General features: G+C 41.3%; 1 protein-coding gene across 3 annotated transcripts in view; it reads right to left on the bottom strand.

Annotated features, from left to right (window-relative positions):
• Positions 1-19,743, bottom strand: part of cacna2d2a (calcium channel, voltage-dependent, alpha 2/delta subunit 2a) — an 815,854-nt gene that overhangs the window by 20,061 nt on the left and 776,050 nt on the right. For all 3 annotated transcript variants that reach the window (XM_048547478.2, XM_048547479.2, XM_048547480.2), the window contains one exon: positions 7,662-7,814. In XM_048547478.2, the coding sequence (XP_048403435.1) occupies positions 7,662-7,814 (153 nt within the window). The remainder of the gene's footprint in view (positions 1-7,661; positions 7,815-19,743) is intronic.

The following is a 19,743-nucleotide window of genomic DNA, read 5'->3' as shown; positions in this document are numbered from 1 at the left end:
GTGCACTATTTCAACACCTGAGTATTTATGAATTGTGTTAAACACCATGCAATCATTGCAAACATCCCCACTTCGAACTTTGATGGAGGGAGGATCATTTAGTAAACTGCTGAAGATGGTTCAACCTAGGACACTATTCTGAGAAACTCCTGTAGAGATGTCCTGGAACTGGATTGACTGACTTCCACCAAACACAATCATCTACCATTATGCTAGTTTGACCCCCAACCAGCAAACAATTTTCCTTGATTCCAACTGACTCTAGTTTTCATTAGGACTCCTTGATGCCTATACTTGGGTCAAATGCAGCCTTGCTGTCACTTTCACCTCACCTTTGGAATTCAGCTCTTTTGTCCATGTTTGAATCAAGGCTGTAATGTCAGTGGAAATCTTTCCTATTTTCAAATACTCTTGAAGATGGCTGTATATTTGGAAAAATAAATTACACTTGTATAACATAAAATATATTGTACTTCAAAACTGCTAAATGTCCCTACTTCAGGAGTTTTGTCTAATTTGGTTGATTTGACTATCTTTATCACTTTGTCCACTCAAGGAAGCTCTTCAATCTCTCCAGACAGTGTCCTCCACCAAAGTCACAGAGGCAGTGATCTGAGAGCCTCTAGCTGCCCACAGCAAGCAGCACATCTGGCTAATGGCAAACAAATTCTTTAGTGCAGCCAAAACCTTGGTCTCTAGCAACTCAAAGACCAAGGCAATGTTTCAGAAAGCACCAGGAACATGAGAAGAAGCACAAAATACAACTGTCAATGGGTCCAGGCTCATAGACGGTAAAATATTCTCCCACCCAACATCTCTGGGGATGTTACTATTTAGGAAGATATTAGTGCAAGCACCCAGACAGCAAGTCCTCACTATGATCAACTTTATGATCAGGTTTGAAAACAGCATAGTGTTAAAACATGACATTCAAACTGACCAGGCTGTTGTCCTTAAAGTTGAAGCCATTACAGTCTCAGAGGATCACAGGGGTCTCATTACAGACAGACAGGGATGACTGATTGTAGTGAGATTTAGAAGATGGGACCTTCATGGTGCCCTCAGCTGGTACAGGGAATTGAACCCATGCTGCTGGTGTTACTCTGCACTACAACCAAGCTGTCCAGCCAAATAAGCTAACTGACCTGGTTTCCATCATCCTAACCACCCTGCCATATGATGTAGAATCCTGGATATGCTAAAAGATACCACATCAAACCTCTGGAAACAAGGGTTCATAGAATTTGAGTAGATAGATAGATCAGGACTTAACCACAAAATATTGTCTATAGCTATAAAACCCACCGGAGGAGAACACTCCACAAATATCTCTATCCTCAATAATCCCAATCATTAGTGCTAAAGAAAAGCATTCAGAACAATCTTCAATCGAAGTTGCTGACTGGATGATCCATTCTCAACCTCCTTCAGAGTTTCCCATCTAGCTATTACTATTCACTCCCTGTGATCTCAAGAAATGGCTGGAGGCTCTGGACACTGCAAAGGGTACAGTTCCTGATAACATCCTAGCAAGAGTACTAACAACTTGCCCTTATCCAAGCTGCCCTGCTTAAAGCTACAAAACTGACATCCATTTGACAATGTGGAAAATTGACCAGGGATGTCCTGCCCACAAATCCGACGCACCTATTACTGCCTATTACTCTACCCTCAATTATCAGTAAAGTGATGGAAGCAATAACCTGTTCACTGATAATGGGAACTGCAGATGCTGGAGAATCCAAGATAACAAAATGTGAGGCTGGATGAAGACAGCAGGCCAAGCAGCATCTCAGGAGCACAAAAGCTGACGTTTCGGGCTTAGACCCTTCATCAGAGAAGGATCTAGGCCCGAAACGTCAGCTTTTGTGCTCCTGAGATGCTGCTGGACCTGCTGTGTTCATCCAGCCTCACATTTTATTACCTGTTCACTGATGCTCAGTTTCAGTTCTGGCAGGGAAACCTATCTCCTGACCTCAATACAATTCTGGTTCAAACATGGACGAAAGAGCCGAATTCCAGAGGTAAAGTGAGAGTAACAGCTCTTAACATCAAGGCTGTACTTGGCCAAGTGAGGCATCAAGCAGCCCTAGCAAAACTGCAATCATTGGGAATTGGGGTAAATCCTCCATTGGTTGGAGCCATATCTGGCACATAGGAAGATGATTCTGCTGATTAGAGGTCAGTCATCTCAGGTTCAGGATATCTGCACAGGAGTTCCTCAGGACAGATATATTCTAATCAACCTATAGTTGATATATTGATCAATATATATAATACAGTCAACATGGCTTTGTGCATGGAAAATCATGTCTCACAAACTTGATTGAGTTTTTTGCAGAAGTAATGAAGAGGATCAATGAATACAGAACAGTGGACGTGATCTATATAGATTTCAGTAAGGCTTTGGACAAGATTCCTTAGTGAAGTTAGATCACATGGAATACAGGGAGAACTAGCCCTTTGGAGACAGAACTGGCCTGAAGGTAGAAGTCAGAGGATGGTGGTGGAGGTTTGCTTTTCAGACTGGAGGCCTGTGACCAGCGGTGCTGGGTCCACTGCTTTTCATCATCCATATAAATGATTTGGATATGAATATAGGAGGCATGGTTAATAAGTCTGCAGATGACACCTAAACTGGAGATACGGTGAACAGAGAAGAAGGTTACCTCAAAATACAACTGGACTTTGATCAGATGAGCCATAGACTGTGGAGTGGCAGACAGAGCTTAATTTAGATAAAAGTGAGGTGCTGCATTTTGGAGAGGCAAACCAGGGCACTTAATGCAAAAGACTTTGGAGTGCAGATTCATAGTTCCTTAATCGTGGAGGTGCAGGTAGACAGGATAATGAAGAAGGCATTTGGTATGCTTGTCTTTATTGATCAGTGCATTGAGTATAGGAGTTGGGTGGTCATGATGTGGCTGTACAGGAACAGTTGTTTATGCCACTTGTGGAATACTTCAGCAAGAATGTTGTGAAATTTGAAAGGCTTCAGAAAAGATTTACAAGAATGTTGCCAGGGTTGGAGGATTTGAGCTATAAGGAGAGGCTGAATGGGCTGGGGCTATTTTCCCTGGAGTGTTGGAGGTTGAGGGGTGATCTTACAGAGGTATATAAAATCATGAGGTGCATAGAGAGGATGGCCAAGGTCTTTTTCCCAGGGGTGGGAATAGGTTTAGGTGAGAGGGGCAAGATTTAAACTGAACCTAAGTGGCAAAATTTTCATGCAGAGGGTGGTGCAAGGAAGTGGTGGGGGCAGATACAATTACCACATTTATGAGGAATTTAGATGGGTATATGAATAGGAAGGGTTTAGAGAGATATGGGCTAAATGCTGGCAATTGTGACTAGATTTATTTAGGATATCTGGTCAGTCTGAGTTGTACTGAAGAGTCTGTTTCCATGCTGCACAGCTCTATGACTCTATAACCTGTACAGGGATGTTATGAATCTGGGCCTCCTGGTCCACAGGTAGGGAATTATAACTGCCACAAGAGCCTCCTGTTCCTCAGAGTAGTGCCTTAGGTCCAATCATCTTCAGTTGTTTCATCAGTGATCTTCTGTCCATCATAAGGTCTAAAGTTCACTGATGATTACACAATATTTACCACCATTCATGACTCCTCAAATACTAAAGCAGTCCATCTTCCAATGCAGCAAGACCTGGACAATATCCAAGTTTGGGTTGGCAACTAATACTGTCAGGCAATGACCATCACCAACACCAGATATTCACCCAATGTCCGAGATAACAAGGTGTAGAACTGGATGAACACAGCAGGCCAAGCAGCATCAGAGGAGCAGGAAGGCTGACGTTTTGGGCCTACAGCCTTCTTCAGAAATTATTTCATCACCAATGCTCAGCAGCAGTGTACCATCTACATGTGGCACTGCAGAAGTTTAAAGTTCCTTCGACAGCACTTTCTAAACACATGACCACTTCTATCTAAAAGGACAAGGGCAGCAGATAAGTGGGAACATCACCATCTGTATGTTCCCCTCCAAGCCACTCACAATCCTGACTTGGTACTGACCCATAGTTGCTTGGAAAAAAATCCTGGACCTCTCCCTTAAAGCATTGTGGATCTACCTACAGCATGTGGACAGCATCCTCTCAAGAAGGCAGCTCACCACCACCTTCTCAAGGGCAACTAAGGATGGGCAAAGAACATTGGTCTATCCAGTGATGTCTACACCCCATGAATTAATAAAAAAAATTAGAGCACTGGAATTTGGGTGTTATATACTGATCTGATTAATCAACAGGAAACAGAGCAAGACTGAGGAAGTCATTATCAGTTTGGGAGGCCGTGACTCCAGTGGGATACAGGTATCTGTGCTTAGGCTTCAACAGTTTTCAATCTATATAATGACCAAACTTAATACTTCTAAATTTGTCAATAGCTCATAACTTGGTGGGAATTTGAATCGTGAGCAACATGCAAAGAGGCTTCAAGGGGAATTGGACTGGTTGACTTGAGTGGGCAAGACCGAAGCAGATGGAATGTAAATGTCAAAAAATATGAAGTTATCAATTTGTTTGGTAAAATCAGATATGCAGAGGGTTTCTTAAATAGTAAGAGATTGGAAAATGCAGACACCAAAAGGGATCTGGTATCCTTGTACACCAGTTACTGAAAGCTAACATACAAGTACTGCAAGCAATTAGAAAGGAAAATGGTACATTGGCCCTTACAGCAAGAGAGTTTATGTAGAGAAGGAAGAGATCTTGCTGCAGCTGCAAGTGCATACAGCAATGGTGAGACCACATCTGAAGGACTGTGTACAGTTGTGATCTTATTGAAGAAGAATATTCTTGCCACAGATGGATTGCTGTAGAGATTCACCAGACTAATCCCTGGGATGATGAGAGATTGAGGAGACTGGGCCTATATTCCCAAAAGTTTAGAAGAATTAAAGGCGATCTCCCTGAAACTTAGAAAATTCTTATGGGGCTCAACAGAGCTATTTCCTTGGCTGGGGTCTTAATTTCAGGGGATACAGTGTAAGTATAAGAGACAGACCATTTAGGACAGAGATGAGGAGGAAGTTCTTCACACAGAGATTCCCCTACTCTACTAGACTGTGGTAACTCTGTCATTGAGCATATTCAATACTGAGGTTGACAGGATTTTAGATATTAAAGAGTCATTGAGATATACAGCACAGAAATAGACTATTTGGTCCAACTCGTCACTGCTGACTAGATATCCTATGTAAATCTAGTCCCATTTGCCAGCATTTTACCCATATCCCCCTTAACCCTTCCTAGTCAAATACCCATCCAAATACCTTTTAAATGTTGTAATCATACCAGCTGCCACTACTTCCTCTAGTAGCTTATTCCATACATGCACCACCCTCTGCATGTCCTTACATCTCTTTTATATCTTTCCCCTCTCATGTTAAACCTATGCCCTCTAGTTTTGGACTCTCGCACCCTGGGAAAAAGACTTTGTCTATTTACCCTATCCATGCCCCCTCATCATTTGATAAATCTCTATAAGGTCACTCCTCAGCCTCTGATGTTCCAGGGAAAATACCCCAATCCATTCAGCCTCTCCCTACAGCTCAAAGCCTCCAACCCTGGCAACATTCTCGTACATCTTTTCTGAAACCTTTCTAGTTTCACAATTTCCTTTATATAGGCTGAACCAATATTCTGTAGTCACAAAATAACCTCCCAACTCCTGTGCTCAACACACTGACCAATAAAAGCAAGCATACCAAATGCCTTCCTCACTATCCCACCTATCTGCAACTCCACTTTCAAGGAGCTATGAACCTGCACTCCAAGTTCTCTTTGTTCTGTAACACTCCCCAGGACCTTAACATTAATTGTTTAAGTCCTGTCCTGATTTGCATCTTCAAAATGCGGCACTTCATATTTATCTAAAAGTGCAAGAAAATGTGGTTGAGTTGAAAGGTCAAGTGACCTACTTCTGATTCCATTTGTTATGATCTTTAAAGCCACAATGTTAGCATCTGTGTTTCCCAAACAATCAGGAAGATCAGACAGATTTGGCACTTTATTCTATCAAAGGAAAGATTTTAATTACAGATGCCCAAACATGACTTAAAATGCTGAGCTGCACATCAATACCTAACGCTGCAGAAACCACATGAACGGAGAGGAGGCTGGATTGTTGTTCCCACAATTAACTGGAGTGCTTGTTGTACAATCTAAGAAACTGATGTTTGCTGCGGACAGGAGGAAGATATCAGCTTCTCAGACTTAGCAGGAGTGTGTGGAAGACATTATGGACTGTGGTCTCTTCAACCTGGAGACAGTGTATAAAGGGGATTTAAGACTGCAGGAGGATGCGAAAGCTAAGTAGCAGTGCATCTTTAGGGGCCAAGATCCAAACTCTTCCTTTTCCAGAAATCCCCTGCATATCAATCTTCTGAACAACTCACTCACTCACTTTGCTGCTTCACTCATTTTCTCCAGGTACCTTCGCAAATCCCCACCAGGACAATAAACTCCAGGACAGTCTGCTCTTTTTTGTCATTATTCACAAATCGACTTAGGGAAGTTCAATTATCATGATGCACTGTTTTTCTTATTTTCTCGTATGTTTATCATATTTGTCCTTTTACTTCCTTTTCACTAAATGTTGGTCTGTAGTAGACACTTAATAATGTGATTGAATCCTTCATGCCCATTATAACAATCTTAACAGATTCTGTTTACTTGCTAAAAACCGAAAGAACTAAGGATCCTGTAAATCAGACACAAAACCTGAAGTTGCTGTGAAAGGTGAGCAAGTCTGGCAGCATCTGTAGAGAGAAATTAGAGTTAATAATTCTGGTTGGTGACCCTTCCTCCATTTAGATACTGCCAGATCTGCTGAGCTTTTCCAGCAATATCTGTTTTTATTTCTGTTTGTTAGTTTCCATTTTCACTTCTGATAATTATTTCTGATCAAAGTATCACCACCACCAGCCTTTCTTTTTCACTTACCATTCTGAAATACAATATAAGCTGCAATATTTAACTGTCAGTTCTGTCCTGTCAGCTGTTTCCATTACCCCCATGACATCAATTTGAATTATTGTCCCCAATTCCCTCATCTTTTCACTTTTCCGCTGAGCGTTGCACTTATTTTTCATTGCTATTACTTAATTTGCATTAGGTGTTACTGATTATATCTTCAGAGTAGTGACAACAGAGAAGATTTTCCACTGGCAAGACTGTTGTTATTCCAGCGTATATAGGAGTTCTGCACAGGGACCTTGCAGGATCCTTTGAAAGAATTATCTGGGAAATTGATAATACCACTTAGCAATTTCTCCACACGAGGATCCCATCCAAAGTCTCCATAAAAAATGGACACCTTGGTTAGTTCTGACAAAATTAAGTAAAACAGTAACCAGGGAAGGTTAGACTATTAAACATGTACACCTTCCCAATTGGCATCTTACCCTCTCAACACCCTAACCTCCCATTTATCTTCTAGACATTTTTAAATAACCTATTCAAATGTATTATGACACACCTCCACCTCCAACTGCTTAGTTAAACAGACCTTTTCCCAATTTCAATATTTTTATTACAATATTAGAAAGATTTCAAAGAAAACGAGAAGGAACACAACATATTTTTAATGACCCCTAAGATTTTTTTCCTCGTTTGCTGACTTCAAGAGTAAACTTACAATAAATATGGATCTGGGTGCCGCTCCTGTGTCAGTGTTAGATGGTGGTCCACATACTGACTGATAGTCATATGATTCTTTTCTTGTGTAGAATGAGGCATTATACAGTGCATTCATCAAGCTGGGGTCTACCTCACTGAAGAACATACCAATCTGAAGGATGGAAACAAATACAAAGTACATTTAGGAGCTTTTCCTGCATGATTAATGACATGAGAACAGTGTTATACTCAGACCCCAGGTAAAGTTCCCCAGCTGCAACAAAGATGACTTAAAAAGGATTCCCTCCCTTCTGAATACCTTTCTCCCAGACCCAAATGAACCAATGTTTTGAAAAGAACCAATTTAGCCAGACGTTCCTGAGTTAACAAAGAGTGAATTTATTAATTCCTAAACATGAAAAGAACCAGTAACATCACGCACACATAAACATAGATCACAAGTAAGAGATGTGTCTAAAAAAATAAAAGCCATACAAAGATATATAGATCAGTCTCTAAATTGTTCACAAAGAGTGGATAGTTGAACACAGTGGTTGTTGCAGTGGAGATTATTGACAATATTGACTTTCAGGGTGTATTCAGGTTGAGAGGAAGTCCTTTTATGGTCCTGTTGTCTTTTGCCTGGCAACAAGCTAGCTGAATTCTAGCACTCAGAGTGAGGGATTATTTTTACCTGCAACATAGGGATGACTAGAGAACAATTCTTTGACTGTGGCCTTCACAGCATGTGAACATTCAAACTAAACTGGTAAACATGAGCAGCAATAATGTGGAGGTGCTAGTGTTGGACTGGGGTGGACAAAGTCAGAAATCACACCAAACCAGGTTATAGTCCAACAGGTTTATTTGAAAACACAAGCTTTCGATCCTCAGTCCTTCTTAAGGCGCTAGTGAGAGAGGTAGTATCAGACACATAACTTATAATTAAAAGATGAAAGGTTCATGCCATTAATGGGGATGCACTAAACAAACCCAAGGTGCTCTTAAATCTTTAATCAGATACATAAGAAGGTTCAGTCTCACCAACAGAGATGAAAGTGGCTTTACAACCCATGTCCTAATGTATTCTTCAAAGGAGTAAACACTGAACATATCTGCAGTTTGGGACATCATCCACACTTGCTGTTGGTGGCTGGTTGGAGGGGTGGGGGGGGGGCAGGTGGCAGCTCCTTAAAATCTTTGTAGCCACAACAGATCACAGCCCAGTCTGTCTGAAGTTTCCTTGACACTTTTAGGTATTAGGTCCTATTGTTCCCAAACAGAATTTGTGTCAGCCAGCCACTGTACTTAGACCAGCAGTCTTCTTTTAAAAGCAATTTTGGAATTAAGGGCTAAAAACGCCAGCAGTATTTTGGAGTTCTGACAACAACTGTGACTCTCTGACTACCTGTCTGACATCAAGTTGTGGCTGTAAGCTTCAACTTCAAACTGCCAAGACGCTGCACCCCAGCCCTGGCTCTTACCCTAGGTCTGATTGTTTCTTTTGATTGGGCTCAAAGATGTATCTTCTTGGTATCCTGCTTTAACTGGAAGTTTAGTTTCAAAGACAAAACCCTTTGCATCAGCAAGTCTGCTCATGATATTAAGCCCAGTTGCACCATGACTGAAGCCTTCACACAACTTCATCTTTTCTAAACCTTGCTTCTTCAATGTTCTCTTTAGCGCAACCCTAAGCAAACACCCATTTAGCTAATCTTTCAGCATCCTTCTCCAATCCTGCAGCTACGTATCAATTATATATCATGATGTGGAGGTGTCAGTTTTGGACTGGGGTGGAGGAAGTCACAAATCAGGTGACGCCAGATTTATTTATAGTTGCATGGGTTTATTTGAAATCACAAGCTTTCATAGTGCTGCTCCTTTGTCAGGTGAAGGTGACTGCATTATGATTACGAGTTTAATTAAAGCTGTAAATGTAGGAATCAGGGTACATAGTTATTTGTCCAATTAAAACTAGAAGAGATCTGGGGTAAATGGTGTGGAATAGCATTATGGGTTGGGTGCTGAGGAGTGTGGATAACTGAGGAGGGAGGGACTATACATAGAAGATGCAGCATTCCTTTGTTGCAACCATGTGAGTGCTCATTTGACACTAGAAAAAGAAACTAGAGCAACAGTAGATCATTTGTTTTTTTGAGACTGTCCTGTCATTCAATATAACATCACTATATTCCTGCTTTCTCCACATAACCCTTGAAGTCTTTAAAGGTACAATACTAGTTTGTGTCTGGGTGCATCAGTTGGGTTTTCCATTTTTGGTGGATAACTGGTGAGTGTCTGTCTAAGGGACTTACTTCAAGGACACTGCACTTGTTATGAGATAAGGTCTGTAACTTGGTGAGTGTCGATTTCATACAAGGTCTACATAATCCGACATCAGCGGCCACTTTAATTGAGCACATTAGTGATCCTGACATCACAGCTAAGATGATATCCTTGCAGGCAGGGTGGCTAGGTCATTGGGACGTTGACAATGATAAGGGTTCCTGTTTGTGCTGCTGGAAGGTCTGTAATATCACTAAGGAAAAGGTGCTGGAGAAGCTGAAAGGTTTGAAAGTGGATAAATCACCAGATGAGTTACACCCTAGAGTTCTGAAGAAGGTAGCTGAGGAGTGATTAGAATCGTGTGTTACAATGTGGAAATCATTTGGAGAAGTAGTAATTAGAAGTAAATAATTTAATTATGATATAGTCTGGTTTTAGAACATCTAGATCTGCTAAGAATGTAAGAAAAGGAGCAGGAGTAGGCAGAATAGTCCCTGAATAAAATCATGATGGATCTTCTGTGGTAACTTAATTTTCCAAACACATTGTGATATCCATTGCTTTTAATTTTCTTAATTCTTTCATGGGAAGATATTGCTTATCACTCATTGCTCAGCCATTTCAGAGAGAATTAAGAGTCAACCATGTTATTGTGGTTCTGGAATCACATGTAAGCCAGAATGGATTGCAAGTTTTCTTCCTTAAATACAGTTGTGAGCCAGATGGATTTGTGCTCTGCAGTATTGAGCTCTTGGCATCTAACCAGAAAGTATTTAGATTAATTCCTGAAAAGCTGTAAAAGCTGAAATTCCGTAAAAGGCTGCAGATCAAGTAGTGGGAAATGGAATTTAGTAGAAACCGTTTCCATGTTGTAATACTCAATTACTCCATAATGAATTAGTGTTTTAACATAATCTTATTATGGGGGTGATAAACATTGCAATAGACTTCTGTTCTCATGGGTGTGGTAAGCAAGTGTTTAAGAATTCAACCAGTGAATTATTTAGTTGAGTATAGATGTGTGTTGCTGTCTGATTAGCCAAACTTGGGGCTCTGTTCTGATGCATGTGAAGCAGTATAGGTGAGTGTAGTGGCCATCACCAAGGAAAAGGTGCTGGGTAAGCTGAAAGGTTTGAGGGTGGATAAAGCACCAGATGGACTACACCCTAGAGTTCTGAAAAAGGTAGCTGAGGAGAGATTAGAACATAGAACTAAGAACCGTACAGCACAGGAATAGCCCCTTCGGCCCATGACGTTGTGCCAACATACCGCCAAATGAAACTAATCCCTTCTGCCTGCTCTTGATCCACTTTCCTCCATTCCTTTCATATTCCTTGCAGATTGGCATTGACGGTGATCTTTCAAGAATCCCTGGAGTCAGGGATGGTCCCGGAGGACTGGAAAATGGCTAACGTAACAACCGTGTTTAAGAAGGGAGGAAGACAGAAGACAAAAAATTACATGTCCACTAGCCTGGCCTTGGTTGTTGGCAAGATTTTCGAATGCATCACAAAAGTTGATATTGCTGAGTACTTGGAAGTGCATGGTAAAATAGGGCAGAGTCAGCATTGGTCAGTGAGGTGAGAGTGGCGGATAAGTGGGAGGGAAGTTGGACAGGTTGTGTCAGGTCAAGGGGTGGGGATAAGGACCAATCCCGACCACTGCCTATATGCACTGACCTACCACCATCCTGTCTAACTTACCCAGCCCCACCCCTCCTCTCTATTTCTGAGCTCCCCTCCCCCTCCCCATTTCTGAAGAAGGGTCCTGACCCAAAACATCAGCTTCCCTGTTCCTCTGATGCTGCCTGGTTTGCTGTGTTCCTCTAGTTCCACACTTTGTTATCTCTGACTCCAGCATCTGCATTTCTTCCTATCGCAGAGTCAGCACAGCTTTGACACGGGAAGGTCATGCCTGACAAATTTGTTAGAATTCTTTTATGTAACAAGCAAATTACAAAGGACAGCCAGTAGACGTGGTCAGTTTGAATTTCCAGAAGGCCTGTGACAAGATGCCGCACAGGAGGCTGCCAAGATAACAGCTTGTGGTTTTAGGGGCAAGATACTGGCATGGAGAGAGGATTGGTTAAATGGCAGAAGGCAGAGAGTGGGGACGAATGGCATCTTTTTCAGGATGGAAGCTGGCGACTAGTGGAATTGAATTGAATTAGGTTTCTTGTCACGTGTACTCACATGAGTACAGTGAAAAGTTGACAAGTCGTCACTTAGGGTGTCATCTTAGGTACACAGCAGAAAAATAAGGAAAACAAAGTTAAAAAGTTAAACTTTACAGTCCTTCTTACTGAAAGGTGGACAAACAGAAACACAGTTAACAGTTTAACATCATAGTTCATAATCGCCTGGCCATGCTAGGCTTGACCTCCCCTCCTTCAAGCTCTGCCTCTCCCTTCCCCGCCATGCAGCCTGTTCCTACTCCTGCTCTCGCTGTCCCGGGCCGTCTGCTCCCACACTCTTGCTGCAGTCCTACTCTGGCATCACTCCAGACCTTGAAGAAGCCGCCAGAGTACGGCCTGGAGACACCAGCTGCCTCATAGAGGGTAGTGTTGGGACCACAACGATTCATTTCTACACTGACAATCTGGATGAAGGAACTGAAGACATTGTTGCTAAGTCTGCAGATGACACAATGATAGGTGGAGTGACAGGTAATGTTGACGAAGAGGGGAGGCTGCAGAAGGACTTTGACAGGCCAGGAGAGTGGCCTGAGCCGACAAAGAGGCAGATCAAATTTAAGACAGAAAGTGTGAGCTTATTAGTAAGAACAGAGGTGCTGACTATTTTCTAAATGGGGAAAAGGCTTTGGAAATCTAAAGCACAAAGGTACTTAGGAGTCTTAGGTCAGGGTTCTCTTAAGGTTAACATGCAAGCTGAAATGGCACTTAGGAAGGCAAATGCAATGATAGCAACATATTTAAAGAGGGCTACAATTCAACAGCAGAGATGTACAGCTGAGGCTATATAAGATTCTCATCAGACTGCACTTGGCATATTTTTGAGCAGTTTTAGGCCCTGTTTCTAAGGAAGAACATACTTCCATTGCAGGGGGTCCAGAGATGGTTTACAAGAATGTCATATGTCTTGGATGTCATATTAGGACAGATTGAGGATTCTAGGACTGTAATCAATAAAGTTTAGAAGGTTTGTGGGGGTGTGGTGATGATGGGAAATCTGGCTGAAATGTACAGAATACAGAGAGGTCTGGATATAGTGGATATGGAGAAAGTTTTTCCACTACTAGGACAGACTTGGAGCCAAAGGCACAGCCAAAGGCCAGGAGTGAATTTAAGACAGAGAAATGACATTGGATCTATGGAGAAAATGTTGAATCGACATGGCTGGAAATCAGAAATAGTAAGGGTAAAAAGTCACTGATAGGCGTAGTCTGTAGGACACTAAATAATAACATCATGGTGGGGCAGGCAACAAATAAAAGAAATAACTGGTGCATGTAAAAATGGCATGGCTCTTATCATGGGAGATTTTAATCTTTACATTGATTGGTTAAACCAAGTTGGTGAAGGTAGCCTCGAGGCGGAGTTCATAGAATGTATCCACAAGAGTTTTGTCTAACAGTTTGTAATGGAACCCACAAGGGAGCAAGCTATCCTAGATCTGATCCCGTGTAACGAGGCTGAAATAATTGATAATCTCATAGTTAGGGATCCTCTCGGAAGGACCAATCACAGTATAGCTGAATTTAAAATACAGATGGAGGATAAGAAGGTAAACTCTAATACCAGGATCTTGTGTTTAAACAAAAGAGATTACAATGGGATGAGGGAGAAGTTGGCTAAGGTATACTGGGAGCACGGACTATATGGTGTGACAGTTGGGGAACAGTGGAGGACTTTCAAACTGATTTTTCACAGGGCTCAGCAAAAGCATATACTAATGAAAAGGACAGACTAAGGAAAGCAATAATCAGCCATGGATAACAAAGGGAATAAAGGAGGGTATCAACTTGAAAGCCAATGCATACAAAGTGGCAAAGATTAATGAGAAACTAGGGGATTGGAAAATCTTTAAAGATCAACAGAAAGCCACGGAAAAAGCTATAAAGAAAGGTAAGATGGATTGTGAGAGTAAACAAGCTCAGAATATAAAGATAGATAGCAGAAGGTTCTATAAATATATAAAACAAAAAAATAGAGTCGAAGGTAAATATTGGTCCTTTAGAGAATGAGAAGGGAGATTTAATTATGGGAAATAAGGAAATGGCCAAGGTGTTGAATGGGTATTTTGTGTCAGTCTTCATGGTGGAAGACACAAATAATATGCCAATACTTGAATACAGGGAGGCTTTGGCAGGTGACGACTTAGAAAGGATCATTATCACTAAAGAGGTAGAGTTGGGGAAGCTAATGGAGCTAAAGGTAGACAGGTCTCCTGGTCCTGATGGAATGCATCCCAGGGTACTAAAAGAGATGACGGGGGAAAGGCAAATGCGTTCGTGGTAATTTACCAAAATTTGCTGGACCCTAGGGTGGTTCCAGCAGTTTGGAAAACAGCAAATGTGTTGCTACTATTTAAAAAAGAATGTAGCCCAAAAGCAGGTAACTATAGGCCTGCTAGCTTAACTTCTATACTGAGGAAAATGCTTAAATCTATAATCACGGAAGAAATAGCGAGATATCTGGATAGAAATTTCCCTATTGGGCAGATGCAGCATAGGTTCTTGAAAGGCAAGTCATGTTTACCTAATTTACTGGAAATCGAGTGCGGTGGACAATAGGGAACCAGTGGATGCGGTGAATCTGGATTTCCATTAGGCATTCGACAAGGTGCCACACAAAAAGCCACTGCATAAGATAAAAGTGCACGGCGTCATGGGTAAAGTACTGGCGTAGACAGAAGATTGGCTAACCAACAGAAAGCAAAGAGTGGTGATAAATAGGTGTTTTTAGGTCAGCGATCAGTGGCTAGTGGTGTGCTTCATGGATCGGTGTTGGGATTGCAATTGTTTACAATTTACAGAGATGATTTAGAGTTGGAGACCAAGTCTAATATGTTAAAGTTTGCAGGTGACATGAAGATGAGTGGTAGAGCAAAGTGTGCAAAGGATACTCAAAGTCTGCAGAGGGATACAGATAAGTTAAGTCATTGGGCAAAGATCTGGTAGATGAAGTACAATGTTGGGAAATGTAGGGTCATCCATTTTGGTAGAAATAACAACAAAATTGAGGATTACTTAAATCGTGAAAGTTTGCAGCATGCTGCTGTGCAAAGGGACCTGGGTGTCCTTGTGCATTAATTACAAAATGTTGGTTTGCAGGTTCAGCAGGTTAATTAAGAAGGCAAATGGAATATTGTTCTTCATTGCTATAGGGGTGGAGTTTAAAAACAGGGAGCTAATGCTGCAGCTGTATAGGGCGCTGGTGAGACCATGTCTGCAGTACTGTGTGTAGTTCTGGCTTCCTTACTTGAGAAAGGATGTACTGGTACTGGAGGGGGTGCAGAGGAGATTCACTAGGTTGATCCCAGAATTGACAGGGTTGGCTTGTGAGGAGAGAGGGAGTAGACTGGGACTATACTCATTAAAATTTGGAAGAATGAGGGGGAACCTTATAGAAATACATAAAATTATGAAGGGAATAGATAAGAAGGAAGCAGTGATGTTGTTTTTACTGGCAAGTGAAAATTGAATTCAGGGCACAGCCTCAAAATAGGGAGGACCAGATTTAGGACTGAGTTGATGAGGAACCTCTTCATCCAAAAGGTTGTGAATCTGTGGAACTTCCCACCCAGTGATGCAGTAGAGGCTATCTTGTTGAATGTTTTTAAGGCAAAGATAGATTTTTATACAGTGAATAGTGAGCAGGTGGGCAAGTGGAGCTGAGTCCACAAAAAGATCTGTCATGATCTTTTTTGAATGTTGAAGCAGGTTCAACGGCCAGATGGCCTACTCCTGCTCCTATTTGTTATGTTCTTATTTAGTTACTCACCATAGAATTTCCAGCTTCCAACATACTGAGTAGCCATAGTATTTAGATGTTCAATCTAGTTCAGTTTCTGGTCAACAGTGACCACCTGCCCCAACCATGATATTGATGATAGGGAGTTCAATGATGGTAACTCCATCCAGTATTGATGATTGGTACTTAGACTGTTTTTTGCAATGGTTTATGGCTGGCACCTGTATAGTCTGAGAGTTAGGGCTGAAGTTAGGGGCACTTCTATACACAAAGGGTAGCAGAGGTTTGGATCGCTCTTTCACAGACAGTGGTTGATGCTATATCAGTTATTAATTTGAAATTTGAAGTAGATTAATTTTCTTTTGTCCAAGTATTAAGGGACATTGGCCAAAGGCAGACATATGGAGTTAGACCACAGGTCAGCCATGGTCTTATTAAATGGCAGAACAGGCTTGAGGGGCTGAATGCCCCTATTCCTGTTCCTATTTATGGCAAGGATATTATTTGCCACATACCAGAGAAGGATCATCATGTTTAAGTAGTCTGTTTGAATAAGTAATGTATGCTGTGGATAAATGAGAATGGTGAAAGTACTCTGATTTCTGGAAGGCATTTGACAAAGTACAAAGGTTATTGTGGAAAAATAACAGCTCATGGTGAGGTAGCATAGTGACATGAATAGAAGATTGGCTGGCTAACAGGAAGTAGAGAGTAGCAGTAAAATGGGTCTTTGGGTCTTTTTCAGGTTAGCAAGATTTAACAAGTGGTGTGCTGGGACCTCAGCATTTTACAATTTATATACATGACTTGGATGAAGGGACCAAAGGTATAGTTGCCAAATTTGCTGAAGACACAACAGTAGATAGGAGAATAAGCAGAGAAGAGGACATCAGGATGCTTGGAAGAATACAGATAGGTTTAGTGATTGGGCAAAGATCTGGCAAATGGTGTATCATGTGGGAAAATGCTAAATTGTATATTTTTCCAGAAAGAATAAAAAAGAAGCATACTCTCACATGACAATCTGATTAAGAAGCAAAGAGCTCATAGGATCCAGGACAATTTGGCAAACTGGATTCAAAGTTGGCTTAGTAGCTTGAAGCAGAGGGTGATGTTAAAGGGTGTTTTGTAACTGGAAGTCTGTGTCCAGTGGCCCATCACAGGATTCGGTGCTGGGTCCTTTGCTATTTTTAGTGAACATAAATGATCTAGACATGAATGTAGGAGGTTTGATCAGTAGGTTTGCAGATCACATGAAAATGGGTCATCTGGTAAATAGTGAGGATTACAGATTGACATAGATGTCCTGATCAGTTGGGTTGAACAGTGGCAAATGGGAGTTTAATTCTGAAAAGTGGTTCATTTTGGGAGGACTAACAAGGCAAGTGAGCACACATAGCATAGTAGGACCCTAGAAAACACAGAGAATCAGGGGTACCTTTGAAGTGCATGTTTGTTGGTCCTTGAAGGCATCAGGACCGATAGATAAGATGGTGAGGAAGACATATGAGATATTTGCTTTTATTGGTCAAGGCATTGAATATATGACGAAGGAAGTTAAAATGGAGGAGCTGTTAGTTAGGCCGCAGCTGGAATGGTGTGTGCAGTTATAGTCACTACAGTATAGGATAGATGTCATTACATTGGAGAGGATATGGAGGAGGTTCACCAGCAAGTTGCCTAGTTTGGAGTGATTCAACTATGAAGAGAAACCAGACAGGCTGAGGCTGTTTTCCTTAGAATCAAGAAGTCTAAGGGCTGGCCTGAGAGAAGTGTACAAAATTTTGAGGGGTACAAATTGAGGAAACATCTTACCTCAATAGAGGGAAAATGAATAATAAGGAGCAGCCTGGGCTTAGAATAATTTGATGACAGGCACAGACATGATGGGTCAAAAGGCCTTTCCTGGTATTGTAAAAACTTGATGATTCTATGACTTTAAGACTCGCTATGACTCTATCATCTAAATGTTGAGAAATTGCAGAGCCCTGAAATGCAGAGGGATGTGTATGTCCTAGACCATGAAATACAAAAGGCAGATATGCAGATACAGCAAGCATTATGTTATGCATTATGAGGGGAAGTGAATACAAAACTAGAGACGTTACACTTCATTTATACAGATCATCAGTGAGGCCACATGTGTACTGTATTAGTCACTTTATTTAAGAAAGAATGTAAGTGCATTGGAAACAGTTCAGAGAAGGTTTACCAGACTAATACCTGGGATGGTGGTTAGTCTTAGGAAGAAAAGTTGGATAGGCTTGTATCTGAAGTTTAAGAGACTAAGTAACAACTTGATTGAAACATAAGATCGTGAGGGGTCTTGCCGGGGTAGATTCGAGGGGCTGTTTCTTCTTATGGGAGAATCCAGAATTGGGGTCACTAGTTTAAAAATTAGGGGTGCCCATTAAAACCAGAGATGAAATGAAATTCTCTCTCTCAGAGGATCATGAGTCTTTGGAACTCCCTTTTTGAAGATGTGATGGAAGCAGAACATTTAAGCATTTTCAAGTCAGAGATGGATAGATACTTCTTAAGCAAGGGGGTTAAAGGTTATCAGGGAGACGGAAATGTGTATTTGAAATTACAATCAAATCAGTCGCAATGTTATTAAATGTTGGAGCAGGCCAAAAGGTGTACTTCTGTCTCTTATTCATGTGTTGCTGAATATAGGCAGTGATTACTTCAGTCTCTGTGATTCTGCAAATGGTGATGAACATTGTGCAAACATCATGGAACATCCCCAATCCTGGCCTTATAAAGTAGGGGAGATCACTGATGAAACAGTTGAAGATGGTTTGAACCAAGAACAAGGTACAGAGGAAGTCCTATTTTATGGTGGTTACTCTCTTTGGCTCCCCACATCTACCTAGTTTCTACTTGGTTTGTTCCTTTGTTTCCATCTCTTTACAAGGAAAAAACATTTCAAGTTGTGAAAGGATCAAGAATGAAAGGGCACAGAGTTAGGATAAATGCCAAAAGTAGCAAAAGTGACACAAGAGAAATCACAGCAAGGGTTTAAGGTCTGGTATACATTACCTGAGAGTTTGTTGGAGACAGGTTTGTTGCTGCTCTTAACATTAATGACCCATATTGCATATAACAGACAATATTTGTAACTACTTGCGAACAACAAGTGTTTCCAAGTTATAAGGCCATTTCTGTAATTGTTTAGTGAATAATTCATTGGTGAATATTGACAGGAGGCAAAACCCTGCATAACTGAATCTCAATGTCATCTCAATGCAAAATACTGTCAATGTTGGAAATCTGAGATACAAACAGAGTATGCTGTAGAAACTCAGCAGGCTCGGCAAAATAGTGGAATGAGGAACAGGGTTAACATTTAGAGTCAGATATAGCTCTTCTCAAGGGACCCATGGAAAACCATCAGGGCCCCTGATTTTCTCCTTGGCCCTTTTACCAGTGCAGCACTCAGTACTATCTTCCAGTAGCTTCAACACCCCTCTTCGGTCTATATAAACACCTCTCACTTTTAATGATTTCCCCTTCTCCAACCATCCACCAACCAACTTCCATCTAAGCCTCTCAGTCTTCTCTCACTTGTTCCTCTCTACTTACTGTCCTCCCTCAACTATTCATAACACCTGTATCTACCACTCTTTCCCAAATTACCATCACCTCCCTCAGTGGCTCCTGTCTTCCCCACTGAATTCTTATGACTACTATTGGTCAACTTGATCAGTATTCAAATACTGCAAACTCAACATCTGCAGATTCCCTCTCCTCTTCACTACACATTAATCTGAATTGTTTCTTCACTATTCATTGATTTATTCTTACCCAACTATTCAAGTTTCTGAAACCATTCTCAGCTGAGCAGTCTGCCAAGCCTTCTCCAAAACTGGCACAAACCAAA

This window comes from Stegostoma tigrinum, chromosome 11 (assembly GCF_030684315.1).
Source record: "Stegostoma tigrinum isolate sSteTig4 chromosome 11, sSteTig4.hap1, whole genome shotgun sequence".
Classification (NCBI taxonomy): Eukaryota; Metazoa; Chordata; class Chondrichthyes; order Orectolobiformes; family Stegostomatidae; genus Stegostoma; species Stegostoma tigrinum.
This window is presented reverse-complemented; position numbering and strand designations above follow the sequence as displayed.